This window comes from Pyrgilauda ruficollis, unplaced genomic scaffold, assembly GCF_017590135.1.
Source record: "Pyrgilauda ruficollis isolate IOZ18807 unplaced genomic scaffold, ASM1759013v1 scaffold9, whole genome shotgun sequence".
Classification (NCBI taxonomy): domain Eukaryota; kingdom Metazoa; phylum Chordata; class Aves; order Passeriformes; family Passeridae; genus Pyrgilauda; species Pyrgilauda ruficollis.
In genome coordinates, this window is record NW_024531043.1 from 6,785,458 (window position 1) to 6,806,324 (window position 20,867).

The 20,867-nt window shown below is 40.8% G+C and overlaps 2 protein-coding genes and 1 non-coding gene across 3 annotated transcripts in view; all 3 read left to right on the forward strand.

Moving 5' to 3' along the window:
• The first annotated feature begins 28 nt into the window (after positions 1–28).
• Positions 29–9,814, forward strand: RANBP1 (RAN binding protein 1). Its single transcript, XM_041488802.1, has 6 exons — positions 29–173; positions 1,934–2,070; positions 3,012–3,169; positions 4,872–5,000; positions 6,912–6,977; positions 7,909–9,814. Exons 1-6 carry the CDS (start codon positions 159–161, stop codon positions 8,031–8,033), a joined length of 630 nt encoding a protein of 209 aa, XP_041344736.1. The 5' UTR covers positions 29–158; the 3' UTR covers positions 8,034–9,814.
• On the forward strand, positions 7,057–7,188 carry LOC121365179. Its single transcript, XR_005956964.1, has one exon. It is a non-coding gene; the product is annotated as a small nucleolar RNA SNORA77 (small nucleolar RNA).
• Positions 9,815–17,075: 7,261 nt separating the features above from the next.
• ZDHHC8 (zinc finger DHHC-type palmitoyltransferase 8) overlaps positions 17,076–20,867 on the forward strand; it is a 111,946-nt gene continuing 108,154 nt past the window's right edge. Inside the window, exon 1 of the mRNA XM_041488786.1 lies at positions 17,076–17,272. Within this exon, the coding sequence (XP_041344720.1) occupies positions 17,169–17,272 (104 nt within the window). The 5' untranslated portion in view covers positions 17,076–17,168. The remainder of the gene's footprint in view (positions 17,273–20,867) is intronic.

The following is a 20,867-nucleotide window of genomic DNA, read 5'->3' on the forward strand; positions in this document are numbered from 1 at the left end:
GCGGTGCTCTGCCCGCGCCGGGGGCGGGGCGCGGGGCTGAGGGGGAGCGGGCGTTTCCCATCGAGCCTTGCGGCGGCGCGGCGCGGGCTGCGGGAATGAGGTAAAGGCGGGCGGGGCGCGCGGCAGGAAGCGGCGAGCGGAGCGCGGCGACCGGGCCCATGGCGGACACGGCGGTGAGGGGCGGCCGCGGGCCGGCGGCCGGGTCGGGAACAGCGCGGGGGAGAGGGCGGCACCGAGGGCCGGGGTGGGAGAGTAACGGAAACAGGTGGGGCCCGGGCGGGGGGAGCCGAGGTCGGGCAGGGCCCGGGGGTGACGGACGCTGGGCCTTGCTGGGGGCTGGAGGGGCCGCGCCCGCTGGGCCTGGGGCTTGCGGCCGCTTCGGGCACGTGTGGCCGCTCGGGCCGGCCCCTCCACCCGCCTTGGCCGTTCCCCGGTGTGAGGGAGCCCGGGCGAGCCGGGATCTTTCGGGTAGTCCTTCTCCCCGTTTCCCTCCTTTCTTCTCCTCCTCCTCCCTGTTTCCGCCCCTCCCCCGGGCCGCTGGCCGGACCCCTCGTGCCGCACCAGTTGCTCACGTGCTCCATATCGCGGCAGGGCGGGATCGTATCGTGATAACGGGATCCGCGTTCTCGCGTGTGCCTGCTGGGAAGTGTGCGTTTCTCATGGTCCGTGCAATTACTTGCTCAGGCGCAGAACGCATGGTGAATTGCCATGCGGGATGTGCTGCTTGCACGCATGGATACAATGTATAAAAGTTTGGCTAACATTTCTCTTTTTTTGAAACAGATGTGACGTAATTAATTTCTCGCTTTTTTTTGCTGGAACACTGGGGATATAAAATTGGCGATAGCTGGTGTGACGTTGTTGTTACAACGAGATTTTATTTTGCACCATTTTTTACCTAATTTTCACTTGTCCCCCCTCTGTTTTCTCTTGTTTAGTAAAAATAGGTTGCTTTATTTCTGTTGCTATATGCGCACGTGGTATATCCTACTCTGTATAGGACATTGTGAATAGAGCCTGTACGAGTGGACTCTTCCATTTGTAAAGTAAAAATATTATTTAAATGTCTTGTATGTGTAGACTGTTTTCCCTTTCTGTTGCTCCAGCAGCAACAAAAAAACCCCAAACCCAAATCAGTTCCCTAGACCTGAGATAGCTGCTCTGTGGCTTTGTTAAAATTGCATATCAATCTCCTTCCTAGGCTTGTGTGCTGAGTCCTTCTTAGCAGTCCATATGTATGAAGTGTTAGAGATGTTTATCATTTACCTGCTAGTCATGGTAGTAAAAACCATTCTTAAGCTTAATGAACGCTCTGACAGATTCCTAAACAATTTAAATAGGAAGTATTATTTTGGCCATTTACCTGTAACCTAAAGTTCCTTGAGGAGTCTTAAAGCAAGTAACCTAAATTATTTTATGAGTATTTCAGCTGTGCCTCAAAGTATCTTTGATTGTGTTGACTGTGGGTGATTCTAATACATAATCCAGAACGAAGAACTCGAGATGCCATATGTCCCTTAAGCTGGGCTGGGTGGATGTTGTGTAGGCTTTTTTCTAATTTTCCCATTAATGATGGGTCTTTAGGCACTGAGAAATAGTAAGATTTTAGTAGCATAAAACACATTACATAAGAAAAACTGTTGATGAAATTATATTTCCATAATCCAGAGCTATTACTCCAAGGCCAAACCTCTAGACAATTAATGAGTGGTAGGATTGAAACACCCAGCACTGTATGAGCACCTTTTTGGTTTTTTGTGCCTGTATGTTGACCTGGAAGTCATTTGTTTTCAGGTATAATCATATTTCTTTTATGGGGTATTACAGTTATTAAGATCTAATTGCTGAAAAGTCATCACTCTTTTGAAAGCAGATGTGAGTACTTCAGGGTTGGGGTATATAGCATGTTTGTGTTTTATTTTTTTCTCCTCAGGAAGCACATGAGGAGCATGATACTTCTACTGAAAATGCAGATGACTCTAACCACGATCCTCAGTTTGAACCTATAGTTTCCCTTCCAGAGCAAGAAATAAAAACTCTGGAAGAAGATGAGGAAGAGCTCTTTAAGATGTGAGTAGAATACTTTTCGCTATTATCTGAATGTTCATTAGGCTTAAACTTGACAGTGTTCATAAAAAGCTGCATAACTTGCAGCAATCTCTGTGTGAAGGCTGACTTGGTTGGTCTGCACTGTGATGGCAGAGACTGAGTGGGGGTGATTGATGGTTCCCCAAGAAAATGAACTCTGGAACCACAGAAGAGAGCTGGTAGTGTGAATCTGGCTTTAGCATGGTGTACATAAAAGAAGACAACAACTTAAGTAATAATTATTTGAAATTGTGATCACAGAATGTGAAACAAGTGTCTTGGGAGGAAGAAAATGAGATGTATGTGGTGTTGCTGCCATGCATCCATGGGTAAAGGGTGATGTACAAGGTACTGAAATAATAAAAGCAACAGCTGCAGCACAGTATTGGGGCATTTGTGGCAGTTCCTGTCTGTTGTCTTCAATACAGTTTATCCTTAGATTATGCTTATTGTCAGATCAGGATGGCTTGATCTGCCTGAAGAAAAATGTAGTCTAAAGGCTTAAGAAGCATTTTGAATTTGATCCCTGATGTGCTGGCTTGAAATAGGTTTAAAAAATTATGCTTTTTCTGAATCACAGAATGGTATTGCTGATCTGGAAGAGAGACTTCAGTTCTCCTGTCCAGATTCTGATAATAACTAAAGTGGTAGTTTCTGAAAGGTAGTGATCAAATATGTTTATCATCCCCTAAGAGTGTCCAGAACCTGTTGAATTTCAGTACAGTTATTACATAATTCCTAATATTTTATTATTAGATTTTAATTTATCATATCAGTTTCTGAATGCGTATATTGAAACAGAACAGGGGATCATATTGAACAAATTGTTCCTTCTTGTGTGTGGCTTTTAAAAAGAACTGCACTCTTTGGTCAGGTGTGGTATTTTAATGCATGCAGGCTAATGAAATGTTCTGTTCTCCAAGGCGAGCGAAGCTCTTCCGGTTTGCATCTGAGAACGACCTTCCAGAATGGAAAGAACGAGGAACTGGTGATGTGAAACTCCTGAAGCACAAGGAGAAGGGAACAATTCGCCTCCTCATGAGGAGGGATAAAACCCTAAAAATCTGTGCGAACCATTACAGTATGTTCTACATTTCTGTACTTATTCTTGATTTAAAAAATAAGCTTGTAGAATTTAAGTATGGTTGTTTCTTACTCTTCATACAAGGCTTCAGGCATCAAAAATCATGAGGGGTTATTTTTATTAATGGAAGGAAGCTGGACGTTTTTTCTTTAAGAGTCTGATAGTGCTATAAGACTAACACAAGTCACTTTAAAATTTAGCTGTGATAGGCATTATGTGATTGCTTCCAGTGTGTGTGTGTGCTTTATTTTAATGATTAATAAAGTGTAGAACATGTAGGCCTTAATACTGCTTGAAATAAGAATTTAATGTATGCTGGCTTGCTCTTGTAAAAGAGTGAGAAAAACCAAGATGTAATAATTTACTACTTTGAGCTAAATGTCTGAATTTCCAAAACCAGTCCTTAACCATCAGAAAACAGAGACTGAGGTGCTAAGCAAATCTGAGTCTGCCTTTCTCTGCTTGTGAAATAAACTGAAATGAATGTGTTATATTGGGCTGACTCATTCAAAAAAGAATCATCTTTGAATTAAAAAAAACCATGAAAGAGCAAGACAGGCTTGAAAGTCAGCACAACTTGCAACAAGTAGTCCAGTTTGCTGATACTTTGCTTGCTTTACTGATACTCAGATTTTTACATGAGGAATCTATAGTGTTTTGTGGAGTTAAACTACGTTTAGATAATTTGAAATAAGAAGTAGCTTAATGCAAACCTCAATAATGCCATCAACCAGCAGGAATAAACCTTTTGATTAGGGAAATAAATGTTGCACCTAGGAAAACAGAATTGATGAATTTATAGTAATCATGTCAAAAGTTGTTTAGGTTTTTTTCCTGGAAAAGCTGCTCTCCATATAGATTTGTTGATTGAATTTATGCTGATTCACAGTCAGACAAAAGAACTCTCTTCATTTTTGCAAAGCATTAAATGGAGCAAAATGTATTTTGATCTCTAGATGTTAAAAATGCAGGGAAGGGAATAGACTCTTCAGATTTCTCCTGAACTTAGACAGGGCCCAAGGAGAAAAATACCCCTGCTTAGACTTTGCATGTCTGTAATGCAAAAAGTCTTAAGGTACTGTGGGAAGTAACATTTCAAATTCTGCAGTCAGTCAGGTGAGGTAATTGTAGTGTCTTGGAGGGACAGGGCCCCATTTGCGAGGAGGGAACAAATAGATTGGAAAGACAATGTGTACACTTTGCAGCACCACAGAATCCTGTAATATCTTGTAGTACAGCTTTAAACTGATGGGAGAGGTAATTAATCTGATGACTAATTGAAGGAAAAGTGCTTTTTAAAATTAATTTTGGTGGTAGTTTTGGTGTGCAGAAGAAGAATGAGTGTTGTTTGTCGATCTGGATGCCTTTTCCTTCTAAATCATTTATCTGTACTTCAGAGCTCAGTAACTGCATCTCTTAGTATCACAATCATCTGTTTTAAGCAAAAATTGAATCAAATTCTTTTTCCTAACAGTAGTGAATCCAGCATCCTCTCACACAGTAATGGCTTTGCATAATTTCATTTGACAATGTAAGGAAAAATATATGTGAACACCACTGTCTTGTATTCATCCCAGAGTAATTCTGTGTCAAGTGCTTTATGTAACCATCACAGCCCGTTTTCACTGAGATTTATGGAGGCTGGTGTGGAAAACATTTGCTATTGTGCTCTGTACATCTTTTAATGCTTTCCTTTCAGTCACACCCTTAATGGAGCTGAAGCCTAACGCTGGGAGCGACAGGGCGTGGGTCTGGAACACACATGCTGACTTTGCAGATGAAAGCCCCAAGCCTGAACTTCTGGCAATCCGATTTCTAAACGCAGAGAGTGAGTGGACTGGCACTGAATTTACACTCATTGTAAACTGTTATGTTACCCTGCTTGGCTAAATGCTGCTCTAAACCATTGCTGGAGATGTGCTGTATCTCACCCCTGCGTGGTAGTGTTAGCTAATTAATTCTTTATCTGAGAGAAGTCTGTTAATCACTTAATCATATCTGTTGACAAACAGTGTAGTAATTAGGTCTGCAGTAATATTGGTACAGTTTCTGCCCGAGACACTTTGTTAACCTAAGCCATTTTGTGTAAGTGCTATGCCAATTAGAATAAAACTATAGGCAGTTAAGAGACTCACATACAGCTTACTTTCATGTAATTCAGGTGCTCATTTGTAGTTAAGATGAGATTTTTGCATTAGAAACAAGGAAATCCTGACCTGATACTTCTGGTCAGTCTGCATTAGCAGAACATCCGGGTTGTTTTTTCTTTTCTTAATGAAGTATCTTCGTTTTGATTAAATGGAACCCTCAGTGAAAAGTGCAAGTCGGACCCATCATACTAGTTGGTGGGTTTTTCTGGAGTGACTACACTGAGTACCAGAAAAGTAACTAATAATGGATCAGCTAGGATTAAATCAAAGAAGTGTTTGGAAGCAGAGGGGGTTTATGTTTTGTTTTGTTGTTGGTTTGGGTTTGTTTTTTTTTAAAGGAGCAAAATGAAAAAGTGTTGCATTTCTTGCTTTACAATTTGCCACACAAGTTTAGTGTGGTAGCCTCCTTTTCTCCTTACATACTAGATGAAATATAAAGTGGTTGAATATTTTAAAACTTGATGGATTTAACTATATCAGGAAAGAACTTAGTGTATCTTGCCTTTTTCCTTTGCCTTAAGTCTCCAATGTCATTTTGTTTAGCCAGATAAACCTTTCTGGTCCACCTGCTTAGTGCTTACTTCATGATCAGGTAGGAAATGAAGGGGTAACTATTTGAAAGACTATAGTCTTTCCCTCTTTCTGGTAGAGGCTGTTCAGCTTATGGAATGTTCTGTCTTGAGGGAGTAGTCCTTTCTTACTGTTTGCCCTTTTCAGTACTGACTAAGCAGATGACAGGTTAAGAGACCTCAGTTTGTCCTTCAGGTGTCTCTCCTGTTTGAGATGCTGGAGAAGGAATCGATACAAACACTTCCTGGCCTAGTTACTAAGTGCCTTCAGAATTCCTGTGGGGCAACAGTGACCTCCTGTGGTCAGCCAGACCAGCCTGGGATGCCAGGCCTGTACTGCCTTGATCATTCTGGTGTCAGGAACCTCCTTGCCCAGTCCCTCATTGCCTGTATTACTTGTGCAGAGACATTATTGGAATTTGATCAGCTGCTTGGAATGGTTGCTGCATTGGATGGTGGCTTAGACCAGAATGTAATGAAGATTATGCATTGTTGGCTCTTGCAGGGAGGAATAGCCCTCAGGTACAGAGTCTGAATGCTGTATTGGTGAAACAGGCATTATCTTCCTTTGCTGATGCTAAGAACCCCCAGTTATGGTCAGGTTGTGGAAGACTCTTCAGGTGTAACATAGCTGGCAAGGATGGCAGTTCGAAGCTGATCTTCAGTCTTTTGCATACAGATAGTTATGTTAGCAGTCTCTGACATCATATTCCTATTCCTTTAGGCTACAGGCAGCTGGGAGTTGCAATAACTACAAAACAGCTCCTGCTGGCATTACATTTTGAATATTTTGCAAAATAAACTGCTTTAGTAGACTTGCTGAAAAAGATGAATTGCTTTTGCACAAATATGTGATTGAAGAATTTTGTATCTCGTATGATTTACCAGATTACTTCATAAGTCCCTACAAATTTTGTTTACACAAAGCTTCCCCTGGGGTATCTTTCTTCAAGATTAGAACTATTCAATGTTGTGAGGCAGTAAAAGTAATGAAAAAATATTTTATCTTCGCTGAAACAGATGCACAGAAATTCAAGGCAAAATTTGAAGAATGCAGGAATGAAGTAGGCAAGACAGCAAAGAAAGGTAAGGTAGTCTGAGTGTACTTGGTGCCACATTTCTGAGCTGTGTGAGTGGTTACAGTACCCTGGAGTGTCGTGTTCCAGCAGACTCACTCTGTGCTGAACTGCAGCCTTCAGTTCAGGTGCTTTTCTGTCTGCGAGAGTAAGAGCTCACAGGAGCGACGATGGCCTTCTTTCCTGTGGAAGGCTGTTACAGTTGCTGTTGGGACATGGCTGCTTTGGAAAGGCTGTCAAGGAAATATTTATGGCTTATAGTAAACAAATGAGCTGTGAACACTGCAATCACAGTGCTCTTTCTTCCTTCCAGGTCCCTTTCCCAAATTTTACAAATGTATAATCATGCAAGTATAATATTTAATGGTTTTTATAGTTGTTAGTGTGTGTGAGGTTGTTCACAAGTCTCTAACAGATTATTGCACCCTTTAGAATTGCCTTTGTGATGAGGTATGTCACCATGTAAATAAAATAAACATTTCTATCTTTCTTAAGTACAGACTACCAGTGGTCTGCAGTCAGCATTCAAGATATTTAGATTGGAATTTTCCAGTCATAGGAATTCCTATGCCCCATTTTCAAACTGGGGAACTTGACTTTGGGGGTTTTTTTTTTTTGTTAAGATGCCAAGAAACTAAGGGTTTGTCTGGATACTTTATTGGTAGCAGCACAGCCGGCCAGATGTTACACATTCCTCAGTCCCTGTGATTAAGCCCTTTTGTAGTGATTAATGTATATGAGTGGTGTTTCTTGAAATCTGACATCTGAAGTAATTACCAGAGGAAAAGAAATGGAATGAGTCACTCCAGTGGTCAGTGAAGAATATTTTTGCCCAATACCAGCTGTCTATCCCCACCCCCTCACCCTCTACTTCTTTACTCTTTCTAACAGGAAAATCCATTACTGCTTGTATGTAATACCTTTCCTAACCAATCTTTTAGCAGGCACAGACAAAAATGATAGTGCTGATAAAGTTGCTGAAAAACTAGAAGAGCTTTCTGTAAAGGAAGAGAGCAAAGAATCTGAGAAGAAAGAGACCAAGGAAAAAACTGAAGAAAAGCAATAAAATCATCCTGGGCCTTGCAGTTTTTCCTTTACTTTTTTTCTTTTTTTATTTTCCTTTTTTTTGTTTGGTTATTTTTTAGTTTTTACAAGGGACTTTATATGGAACTGCATTCAACATTCATGTTGTTTTTTCTAGGCTTTTGCCCTTTGGAAGGTGTCTTCAGAAAAATTCATTCCCCAGTCATGAAAATGTACTGTGCTAACTTTCTTTTCCATAGTGGAAACACTTATTTACAGTCATCCAAAAGAGTGAATAAAACAAACTTGAAAACAGCATCAGGGGACAGAACTGAGTTTTCTGTATACTGTAAAGGCTTATGAATACACTTGTTTAATTGAGCTACATATTCCTGTGGATTAAGTATGTTAATAGACTTTGTCAGCAGGGAAGATTAGGATTGCATTTGTGTTTCTTATATGGCTTCTAAATTGTAATCTAACAGACCTTTCACACCTGCTGCTGTGTGTACCTGAGCAGGGAATGTGCCTGTGCTTCTTGAAGTGCAGCAGACTTCTGGAATCAGGCAATAAGAGCATTCCTGGCAAACTACTGCTGCTGCTGATCCATCAGACAGTGAAAATAAAGGTGGGGGACAAAGTTTCTTGTGTCAGATTTGAGAAGCATTTTCTTCTCACAAAATGAAATCTGTGCTTCCCCTCTTGCCCCAAATTTTAATATTACAAAGGCTTGATTTTAGCAGAAAGCTCCTGCTGTTGTCCCTGATCTTCCATGGTGCTGCTTGCTGACTGAAGGCAGCTGCAGCAGCCTGTCCTGCCGAGGTGTGTGCAAAGGAATCCGAGCTGTTTGAGTACCTTCCTGTGAGATTCCCCTTGCCAGCATATTGTTGTAGTCTCAAGAATGTAGAGGTCTAAAATGTATAAGCTTTTTTTCCCAGGGCTTTGAAGCTCGTGTTTTTACAAACTGGAGGAGTTTTGAACTTCTCAGATGTTTGGTAGGGAGGCTGTCCTTCTTGGAGAGTAGCAGGCTGGAATTCACAATTCACTTTGGAGCAGTTATTTATGGTGCACATGCTTGAGGGACATCCTCCTTGCCAGAATGGGCAAATTGGTCAGATCTCTTCCCTGCATATCTTTTTTGTTTATCCAATTTCAAATTAGTGCTAGAGAGTAAGAAAATAAGCTATAGTAAGCAATAAAATCAACACAATTAAGTCTGGTAGATAAATTGAATTTCGTTGTTAAACACTAATACAAGGATTGTGTTAGGAATAAAGATGAAATTTTATAATAGTTTCCAAAATAATTATGAAAACTGGACAAAACTTGCTGAACTGTAAGACTGAATGATGTTAACATGGGATAGCAAGACCTTCTTGGTCTTCATAAAGAGGCTTTTCACTCAGTCAGGTTCTGCAGTCTACCTAAGGAAAATATATTTTTTAAAAATAAATCATGTCTTTCTTCTTAGCACTGCCTTTTGATGCTACAGTGAATGAGTCTTAAATCTGGAACTGTAATTAAGGTACTCACTTCATTCAAACAAAATAATTCCTTTGGTGTTTTGCACGTTCCCCTTCAACTACAGCAGATATCAAAAGTCTGTTAATTAACAAAGATGGCTGAAAGGCAAAATAAAATGCTCTTTAGTGTTTCTGGTTTGGAAGTAACAAGACAAAGCTATTTTGAAGTATTTAACATTTGAATGTAAAAGCCAAATCTTTTATCCATGAATCACTGTAAATGATCTGATAATGTCAAACTGTGTCTAAATTGATAGAAATTACTTAAAAATTTCAAAATAAACTTAAATTTTCATTTAAAGGATTTGCTTTTTATTTTGAGAACTCTTACTGGGAATGCATTTTAGTCTACATGGGCAAAGTGATGAAGGCAGCAAAATGGGTGAGTTGCATTTCACTGTCAGACATTGTACAAAAGGGAGGGGGCAGCACCTGAATGCCTTAATTTGTCTTAATATTAGTTATTGATGATTCCTGCTTAATGCTATTACCCTCTCTTCTTCCCCTCTTACTTCAGCATGCTTAAATGACTTCCAGACGTTTCCATTCTTGTTTAGGTTAACTGATCTGTGTTTACAGTTTTGGATTGCAACCATCCTTGCAAGTCTTCAGTCTCAAAGAGCAAAATTAAGAGAGACCACTCAGTAAAATAATTTCTCTGGGTAACATTTGGCTGAAGAATGTTTTAGTCCTGTAAACTAAAGGATGATCATTCAGTGTTCTGGTCACTTTAGCTGTTCTACACATTAAAAAGCAGTAAGTATTTTTAAAGTTATCTCAGTGAAATAAGACTTGTTGTTTTGTGCAAGTCATTCTAATGATTTAACTTGCCTACAGGTAAAGTGGACTGCCAAGTGAAGATTTTTAAAAAGTCCTAATCCATTTTTTATAAAGAAGGAAAATACAACAGGGTTAATAAAGCATTGTTGGGTGCTAAAGTCCACAATTCATACAAATTTTCTGCTTGCTTCAGGTTTAGAAAGATGCTATATAGCCAGGCTTACTGATCCAGTCTTTGGTGATATGAATGGTTTTTTGTGTGCTGAATGGATGAATGTCTGAGGACTCCTCAGCGATAAATTCAACTTAAAAATTGTGACATCTTGACAAGCATCAAAATAGTATCTTCTTAACAGCAAGTTGAGGTCTTAAACAAGTCTACTTATTATAGAAAATAATTCAAACTAGTTCCCTCTAGATCCCGTGTTAATTATTTTGAAGACTACATTAATCTGTTGGGGTTTTTTTCTCCAGGAATAAGTTTGTATTAGTAACACTAAATGTCTCATTCACAGATGGTAAACACTCCCAATTTGTTGTGTTTTAACACCAAATGTTGACTTTTTTCCCCCTTTATAATAAGGTAGCTTGTATCAAGTACAAGTTCTCAGTGATAACAAAACCTCAGAAAATTAAAATTCTTCTCAACACTATACAGATAGGAGAATGTTGTAAATTCTTAATTTTGATGCAACATGCTCAAGGAATACCTGTATGTAAAGGGGAAAAAATACGAGTCTGAGTAGTTCTTTGGATTGTGTTGCTAACTCTTGTTACCAGGCTGAGTCCTCTGGTGGGTGCTGTGTGTGGCTCACAGTGAGTTGTGCTGAACTCTGATGTCCCTCACCAGTGCTGGGCCTTGTGCTGCTGCATCTCAGAGCACTCCTTCACATAGCTCAGTGAAAAACTTTAATGTTACTGGAAACCTTTCTCTAAAGAAGATACTGAATCAGAGTTCAGAAAATTCAGCTTGACACCTTAGTAATATTAAATTGCACCTATTTATGTAGAAGTGGAGACAATGGTGCAGATTACATTACAAACTGCTCTACTGGGTTTTGATCTGTACAAATTGCCATTGGCTTAAAGAGTGGGTGATTATTTAAACAACCCCAAACATCTCCAGTTAACTTCCCATTGCTGTCTTTATTTATGCCCTCCTGTTCCCAGGACACCCATCTGTCCTGGCTGCTCCAGGTTGTTTCTAGCAAGCTGTGTTTTCTGAGGTATCCATGGCAAACCAATGTTTTAATTTTGATTAGCCAAACTAATTTCAAAGTGTTTTTACATTGCTGAGGTCATGTGTAAACTTGCACTAGTTCAGTCAAGTGAGCTGTGTATAAAGGATTTTGGTTTATTTTATGATGGTTTATTTAGGATCTACTTTAAAGGTCTTCCTAATTAGATTTAGCTAGAATTACTCTTTAAAATAGAAATAAGAGGAATTACCAGTTTTTTACCAACCTTAACTAAATCTTTGACAATGTATCATTTTCAGAGTAAGGAGCTAAGGAAAATTTAACTGCAACAGATCAGAATTATCTTGCTTGAGGAAGAAAAGTTTGAAGTAATGAGCTGTAGAGTGGATTCCACATGTAAGTGATTTCTCAGACTCTAGTTTGTGTGAAAACAAGGTGCTTCTCAAGTAAGCAGCTTGTGCAAGTAAGAATAAGGAAATAAATATTGAGGTTGTGAAAACTGACAAGCACAGGAGCAAAAATCTTCCTAATATTTAAGAGCTGAGTAGTATCTACAGCTATACATCAGATTTTGTGACCACTATATTTTTATTATATGCAACTTTAGGTATGGAATATCTTTGTCCATGTAAGTCACATTATAGACACCAACCACTGATTTAAGACCTGTTCATGTTTGTAAGACTTGTCAAACTAGTTTGCTGTAGTCTAGTGAAAATGCAACCTACATCAGATAGGAATAAATTCCATAATAAATAAATTACATTTGTAGAAATGCACTTTTTTTAAGGCATCAATGGTGCAGGTAATGTTTGTGGGGTGTTATTTTCTGTTACAGCAGTATAATGTTTTAAGTACAAAGAAGGTTCTAGCACAAATCTGGATTAGATGTTGCATACAGCAAATTTATTTTGTGAAACATGTCTGACTACCACAAGTATTTCATCAACTTTACAGTCTTAAACATGTTTCCAACTTTCAAACTGGGAAAGTCCAGCTCATTGTTTATCAGTCTTTACAAATTTACATCAGCTGATTCACTGTATTGTGAATATGAACTGTTGAACAGATATGAACTGTTGTATCAAGATGTGTACTTAACACCTAAGAGAGAAGCTAACAATGTCATGAGCTCTTGCCTATTCATGTTGTGCTGGCTGGCTGGCCTCATTTCAAGTAGTTTAAATTTCATAATTTTATAATTATTTTTTCCATAAAAGCAATTATGGCTATTGTAAACATCAACAAAGATGGATTGGACATTAAAATGACTGAATATTTTGTATGCTTGGAGGATATTTCTCAAGACAATTCTAACAGGTATAATTAAAGTTACATTGCTTCTATGCATAGTGCTTATCAGTTTTAACACCTTGTTTGCTGGTTTATGAACACTGTTGGCTTGCAGAGTTTCAGCAGCATCATTTACAGTGGTATTTCATTTAGAGGAGGAGAATTGCACTTTACTAATGCTTTTAAACAGGATCTTTAAAACTGCTTGGAGACCTACCTCATTCTGATGCAAGTAGTGGGATCATTTAGGAATCGATACGCAGAGTTACTAAAGTCTCATAGTAAATGCAACTTGACATGCCACATCACTGCTGTTGGGAAATACACCAGATCTGTTCTGAGCAAATGCCATCCCACAAAAAATATCTGTTGGAATCATCTAGAAAATCTTGTCATAAATCTGTTAAGGCTACTGAGAGGTCAGTATTAGGCAATAATTTCTTGATTTATCTGGTAAGAAATGAACAATTAAATGAAAATTGTCATATTAAAGTTCCAGTGGGTAACTTACTAGGCCTGGCTTGTACCCAGAACTGTCTGGCCCTTGCTTGGACTTTTGGCAGCACTGTGCAGCACAAGATGATGCAGGTTTCTCTGTTCTGAGCACTGTAAATTTGAGGGGAAAACAGCTTTTGTTAACGAATTTGTGATCCTTGAAGGTTCTCCCAATGACCCTGGCAACAACATTTGTAGTTGTAGTAAGAAAAGTATAATTATTTATCGTGGTCACTGTTAAATGGCAACCGCAAATTCGTGCTAGGAGCTAACTTGCAAGTGACCAATAAAATATTCCAGGGATATTCAGTACTTTCAAGTGTGCAAAATAAAATAATTTTCTTAATCATGTAGCTAAGATTTCCAGCTAAAATTAGTGACTTGATATGAAAATTGCATGGCTTTCAGGCTTTCTTGATTCTTGCTCTGTTGTAAGTTTCCTTTCATCTTACCATCTCTGAGAGGGGTACCCTGCCATGTGGCTCCAACACAGCTTCTGTGGTTGGCCCTTCCTCCTTTGGGGTAAAACCTCAGAGTAAAATCTTGCAAGAAGACATGCAATTACTAGCCATGCTCTGCCAGATTATTTTTAGATTGTTCTTTGTAGCTGTGTTTGTTCTTTGTCATTAAATCTTTCCCTAACTCATGCTGCCATTGCTGTTTACCTCAGTGCTGCCAAAATCTTCTGGCACACTAATAAGGTAGTGTGAATCCAGAAAGTGCAGTCCTTGAAATAAAGGTGTTCCAGGAGAGCAATTCTGAGACATGCCTGTTCTGCTTTAGTCAAGTCCTCCTCAGACATCCTTAGTGTTTGACAGGTAAAGTCATCTGACTGCTTTAAATATACTTGGCTTGTAATAACAAGATTGAGTGTTGCTCAGCAGTGCTTTGTGCTGGCTTGAAAACAGAGCATTCTTGAGAACTGGAGTGCCAGTGGGAAGGAAATGAGGTGAGCTGTGGGAACTCTTGGACACAAAATTACAGAAAATTACTGCTTTGTGATAGGTAATCTACAGTGTGCACCAGAAAAGAGTAATCCCAAAGCCCAATTCAGCATAACACTAGCCTTGTAATGCGGAATGTCTCAGCCCTCTTTTGGAAATGCTGGGTCTGCATGACTGCACAGCACAGGTGTCGTGATGCACAGGATGATTGTGCAGCCCCAACCTGGCTGGCACTGTGATCTTCAAGATCTGTTCAGTTTGGAGATGCACCTCTTCTTGTTGCTATGAAAGGTACAACTCTTTCTGTCCTGATAACTCAGTTATCTTTAGTCTCCCTCTGGAGAAGTGTTGTGTGATTGGGATATTAAAAAAAGCCAAAGTTGCTTGCTGCTGAGAGCCTCCTTTCAGAACAGGAATGGCTTGAAAGATTGGCCCAAAAAATGGGGGCTGATACAGCAAGATTGGATCAGCACCAGTGTGTCAGAGTGATGAAGGGAAAACCATTCTGAAGAGTGGAATGAGCTGAAGTGCTGAATCCTCCCCACTTGCAAAGCTGTCTTTGAGAAGCAGACTTTCTAGAGAGGAAAGAGTCCTTAGGGGAAAATACAATTGAAAATAATGAGGTGCAGAGGAGGCATAGTCTCCTTAAGAATAACTCCACAATTCACATGAGGGAATGTTACTGTCCCAGAAAGGCTTCGTCTTTAAAAAGAATGAAATTTAAATAAATCATCAAACTCCAGATATGTATTTTAAAATGAACTTGTGCCTATTCCCAGCTCATGCTAGAAACTTGACAGGATGCTTTTGTGGCTCACCTAGAAAGGAAACTTGCAGGTCCATGCTAAAAATGCAGATATGACTGTCACTTGGGAGAGAATGTCTTTACGTTTTTCAAGACCTAAGAAATTTGAGCATTTGAGTAAATCTCATGCTGTCCATTACAGGACACTCACCCAACTTCATAAACAGTCTATAATGCTGCTCAGGATAACATTTTTTTTAGATAAAAATATCACTAGAAAATTATTCAGAGTTCTGTTTGCAACTTAAATTCTTTACCCAGACTGTTGCTTGAGTGGGAAGGAGGAAGGTGATTAAACTGATCTAAGTGATGAAGTCTCTACTTTTGTCAAGTAAGTGGTGCTAAACTAATTTGTGGCCCAGAGCATTAGGTGTGCTCCTGAAATGGATCTTCCAGGCCAGTTTTGTTGAAAAGAGACCCAGTTGGTTGCTTGGAGACCACTCAGCAATACACATCAGACCTGGTAAGTGGAGGTGATGGAGAGATTTGCTTCCCAGGTGTGCCTTTGATCTAATTTAACATGCTCATGTAGCTGCACCTGAAGCCTTTCAGCTTTGTACACAGAGCCTGGTTCTGCATAAAATTGTTGACCTTTTGATTACTTACAAGGGGTTTGAGAATAATTAATTCCAATAAGCTGGCATGACAAAGAGTAGTGAAGCATAGGAAACATTCAGCCCCCCAAGCATGCAAAAATAACTAACTTTAGGTAGATGTTTTCTTTCCTGTTCCTTAAAAATCTAAGTCTGGAGAGATTAAGTTGCCTTGTGACTTTAGTTCCTTTTGGATTAGACAGTTGTTAGCAAAACTGAGATTTCACATAGCCATATATCCTCAGGCTGGAACTTGCTGGCTTTTCTTCAAACTGATGCTCAAAATTTGGGGTTTTGTTTCATTTGTGGTTGTATTTTTTTGCAAACTGCGAAGTTGAGGACCCTTACAGATTTTTGGTCAGGCTTTACTTGTTCTGTTCTTAAGACTTCTAGGACTGTGGAACTAATCAAGTCTCTTAAAATGAGAAATTAAAAATGTCCTTTCTGAACAGCACTGCAGTGTATGCCTTCTAGGGCAAGCTTGCTTTTAACAACAGCCAGCAGATGCTGCAAATGTGGCTTTTGTGTTAGCAGGGTTACTTTATCTGCATGTTGGCAGCTGCAGAAAAGGGATTAGCTGAGAAAGAAAGCAGGAGGGAGGGAGCAGGATGTATGCAGCTCCTGGTCTTCATTTCTAAACTTCCAAGTGGCCTTGAACCCTTCTTCCCATCAGAGGGTTTCCTTGAGACAGGCGAGCTGCTGGGTGGTGCCCCCGAGTGTGAACAGAGGAGCCATTCTCACACTGCTCTTGGGAAAGCTGATTCAGTGAACTTTCTGTTGTTACCTTAAATTACCTCTTCTGTCTGCCTCCTGATGCTAATGGATAGATTTTAAAAGAACAGAGTATAGTGTAATTTTAGTTATGTGTTCACTCAGTTATGGATCTTGGAATCGGCTACATTTGGCAGAGTGCAGCAGTTCCCTTAATGCTGTGACTCTGGGTGTAGCAGAATGAAAAGTAGGGTTTATTCCCTGAACGAGCACGGCAGGATTCGCCTGCAGCTGGCCCTGTCCTGCAGGGCCCCGCTCGGAGCCGCTCCCTGCGCGGACCCGCAGCGCTCCGCGGATGCTGCGGCGGTGCCGCGTCCGCAGCCCCCTCTAGAGCCCCGCTGTTCAGGGAGCTGCTACTGGAGCTTCGGCGTCCCACACAGCGCCCTGTGGAGCTCACTGCATTGCCATTTTTCTTTTCGGGGGTGGGAGAAGGGGGGGCGGGTTGTCTTGTAGAAAGAATATAATTGCCCCCCCCCCCATCCGCATGGGCTGCCCTGCTGCGGGCGGCCCCAGCAGCCGCGGCTCGGCCGCCCTTCCGCGGGGCTGCGCGCCCCGCTCCCGTCTCCCCGCAGCGCTACCTTAAGGGGCTGGTTGACATCAGCCGAGTGGGCTGGGCGGTGTGGGTGGGATTTCCTGTGCTGGAGGTCAGCTGCTCCCGTCCCTCTCCCGTCCCTCCCAGCCGCCCGGGTCCCGCTCTCCCTGCGCCGGAGGGACCCGCATCCTCCCGGCTCCCTCCTCTCGGGTTGGATTTACATAGTGATGTGTAAACTACAGGATGCCCAGCAGCACTGGAAAGAGGTTTAAACCTACGAAATACATTCCGGTCTCCACAGCAGCTGCCTTATTAGTGGGTTCGACTACTTTATTTTTTGTTTTCACGTAAGTACCGCTCTGGCGGAGGGGGGGCCCGGGCTGGGGCCGCCCGGCACAGGCGGGAGGCGGCTGGGCTTGACAGTCCTCCAGGCCCGCCGCTGCTGGTCCTGCTCCCCGCCTGCCTCCTGCTATCCCTGCCCGGCTTTGCTTTGCAGAGGCTCACGATCTCTCCCTCTCATAAAATATGCCTGATAGTCAGATCCACCATTTCATGGCACGTAAAACCCCATCAGCCTCCCGCAGCTGCCGGCCGTGTGCATCAGAGATGCCAGAGCCCGCAGCCCCTCAGCCCCTCTGTGCAGGGCTGGTGCACGGGAGAGAAACGCAGCCCCGGCCGCCCCGCTGCCGACAGGCGTGGATCCAGCCCGTGTCTCAGCTGGCCGGAGTCTCTGCTCCAGGAGGGAGAGCTGGCCTCTCCCGTCAATCTCTCGAGTGTCTCAGGGTTTATCCGGCACAGCCTTTTTGGAGTGGAAGGAATCCTATTCTAAACATTACCGATTTTACATATTTTTATGTAACTGTTCCTGAAAGCTTGAGGAGCTAATGAACAAATTTACATTTGCTTGAAGGAAAGACGAGGAAACTTTTCCTCTCTGTGTTTCTTCTCTCGTTCCCTTCTCCCTTAAATGCGGCATGGAGCTGTGGCTGTCGGCTTGCAGCTCCCCTGTAGTTATATTAATATGTGAGAGCTGTAGTGCTTCGGCTGTTTCCCTCTCCATGCACTCGAGTTCTGGAGCTCGCTAACCCTTCCTGTGCGGGGGTAGCAGTACCCTCCCTGCAGAGGTGTCCGTGTTTCCAGACATGCTACAAAACTGCTCTGAAAGGAGCTTTGACTAAGCTGCCTTTGGGAAGGTGAAAACATGGCTATTGCATATTAAGATTTATTGTTTCACTTATTTTGGAACTCTGTTTTCCTTGTTTGGTCGTTGCTATTTTTTAACCGAGCTTAGTGAAGCTGTTGGAAGCGGAAGGCTCTATAGGAGTGGGAGTATGTGTCTGTGTCATTATCTTTTGTGGTTTGGCTGTGATATGATTCTCAATGTTTCAAAATGCTCATCACTGGTATGGTAATCTCAATGTAGGATTTCAGAATAAAACGTAAATGTTGTTTTGTCTAACAGGTTCTTAAATCAGAACAGATTTTGACACTGAGTTTTGCTCTTGACTTAATGTGTGTTGATTCTTTTCCTTGCTTGTTTTCAGTGCATTTGATATAGATTGGTGCTCACAGTCAAACACAGGACAGAAGTTGGCTTTTGTGATGAACTTGGTTGACACTGGAGTGGTGAATACTAAATGGTGAAAAAAAAAGGGGCCTTTATTCCAGTATTTATTTTTCTGGCTGCTTGAGGAATGGATGTATGCTAAGGTTGTTTTGGAAGCTGTGTGTTTGTTTTCATGTGATACTTCCAGTGTAGAGGTGCAATAGTGATGTAAGACTTTCCTGGTAACACAATTGTTGTTGAAACATCCTTTTGGCAGCAGGACATCAACTGAGATGTTCAGCATCTCAGTTTTACAATTTGTACAGGAGAAACAATTACTTCTAATCTATTACTGAATCTGAAACTTCACTCTGTTCCCTCTGTTATCAGTGAATAATTACATGCAAAATGAAGTATTTTAAGGATCTCTCCATATTGTAACTTGGCCTGTGTATCTTGAAGTGCTAGTACATTTTTCGAGGATTGTCCCAGACATACGTTCTCTGCTGCTGCCAAGTCTTATGTGTAATAAAACTAACACATAATTGAGCAACTGTTGTCAGGCAGAATCTGAAGTCCTGTCCATTCAAAAAAACTCAGATGAATTTGTATGGGATTGGTGTTGTTTTTCATGCTGAGCAGTGTTAGTAAAATCTTTGTTGTGAAATCAAAGCAAGCCATATGCATGCGATTAGTTTCTTTTGTGTGGCAGTGGGTTTTTTCCCCTTTCCTGAGCATTTCCATTTTTTATCTTTTTCCACAGGCAGTGCTTTATCTCCTGAAGATCTTTTTGTTGTAATATGTTATTAAAGGCTGAGATAGACCTGAATTTTCAGGTGTGTTGATTTGTTCAACTCGTTTGATGTTGGATAGAGCTCTGATATGCAGCAGTTGAAATACTGGCCTGAAATTGTTTTAGCAATTTTAGCAGTGCTTTTGATACAATCCATGCTTGCTTGTCATAGCACAAGAATTGAATCAGATGAAGATTTACATATGTGTTTATTAATGACTTATTTGTGTCATTAAGCTCTAAGGCTGCTGTGTCTGTTAATGAAGTAACCTGTGTATAAATACAGGTTATGAATCTGATGATGGACAGGATTCCTGTCAAATTTTGGGTGCAGGTCACCTCAGTGGGATGTCAGGGATTAGAGCAACTTCAGCGCAGTGGAATTGAATAATAGAGGATAATATATGTGGAAAAATTCAATAATAACTATTTTTAAACCACTTACTGAATAGAAAAAATAAGCTTTTTAGGGCACTGGAAACATTTCTGAGTAATGTGTACGAAAACAGCTTCTGACTTGGCTTTTTCTCTAGACACGTTTGTGGTCTCATGCCTCACATTATGAGTGTCTTCTGCTGGATGAAAAGCTCTTTGAACTTGAAGGCCAGGGTTAGCTTTTTAGCAATGTGGTCTTTATTTTTAGCTTTTTCTCCAAACACCTTTGCTAAAAAGCAGCACATAACGAGTGTTTGAAATACACAGTGTCCACTATTAGTTCATCCTGGTGCTGATCACTGGTACTGTTATACTTCAGAAAAATTCCATTTTAGATTCTCCTTTATTTTTTTCCCTCAGCTAAGCATTTAGGATTCACTGTATCACTGCTATATTTCTTCTGGTTTTACGAGGGGGAACTAAACTATTTAGCTATCAAGATTATTGCCTGGAAAGACAACTAAATATTGGAGTTGTATTATTGCAGGCTTTTAGCACTCCATGTGTGTTCCTTCAGAAATAAATACAGTGTCTGAGTAGGTGGTCTAATTTGTCACAGTGGGAGAGTAAATAAGCATTAACTCTAAGCATTATGAAGGAACTTATCAATAATGTTGTATAGAATGATTAAGTTAATTTACTTATATGAGCAAATCAAATGGTGTAATGAAGGAAGAACTAATTCTTCTTAACATAGGACAAATGCAGTCATTCAGTTCTAGGAAACCTGAATTTATTTCTACTAAAATACTTTTTTTCTTCATATTTCTCATACGACTTTTTGTTAGAGCTAGCAATTTAACCTATTTCAGTGAAGTCTGGGCTCTTATGCCTTGGACTAGCAAGTGCTGTGATGTAAACCTAATTGTGTTCATTCAAAGACCCTGAGTTTCAAGAACTTCCCACCTTATTTTAGGTTGTGCAACTTCAGTCTCAGCAGAGAATGCAGCTTAATTATCAGCAAGCAGAATGTCACCTGTGGACAGTTGGAATCAGTGATCTAAAAGGACTTTTCCAACCTAAATGATTCTCTAATTATTCTGGAGCTAATAATTCTCTTAACCTGTTTTAATTGGCTGCTTACTGTAGGTGTTGGTGCTGAGAACTTCTGAGATAGTTCAGCAGCTGCAGTGCCTCTGTCTGGAGATTACACAGCCAGCTGAAAGCA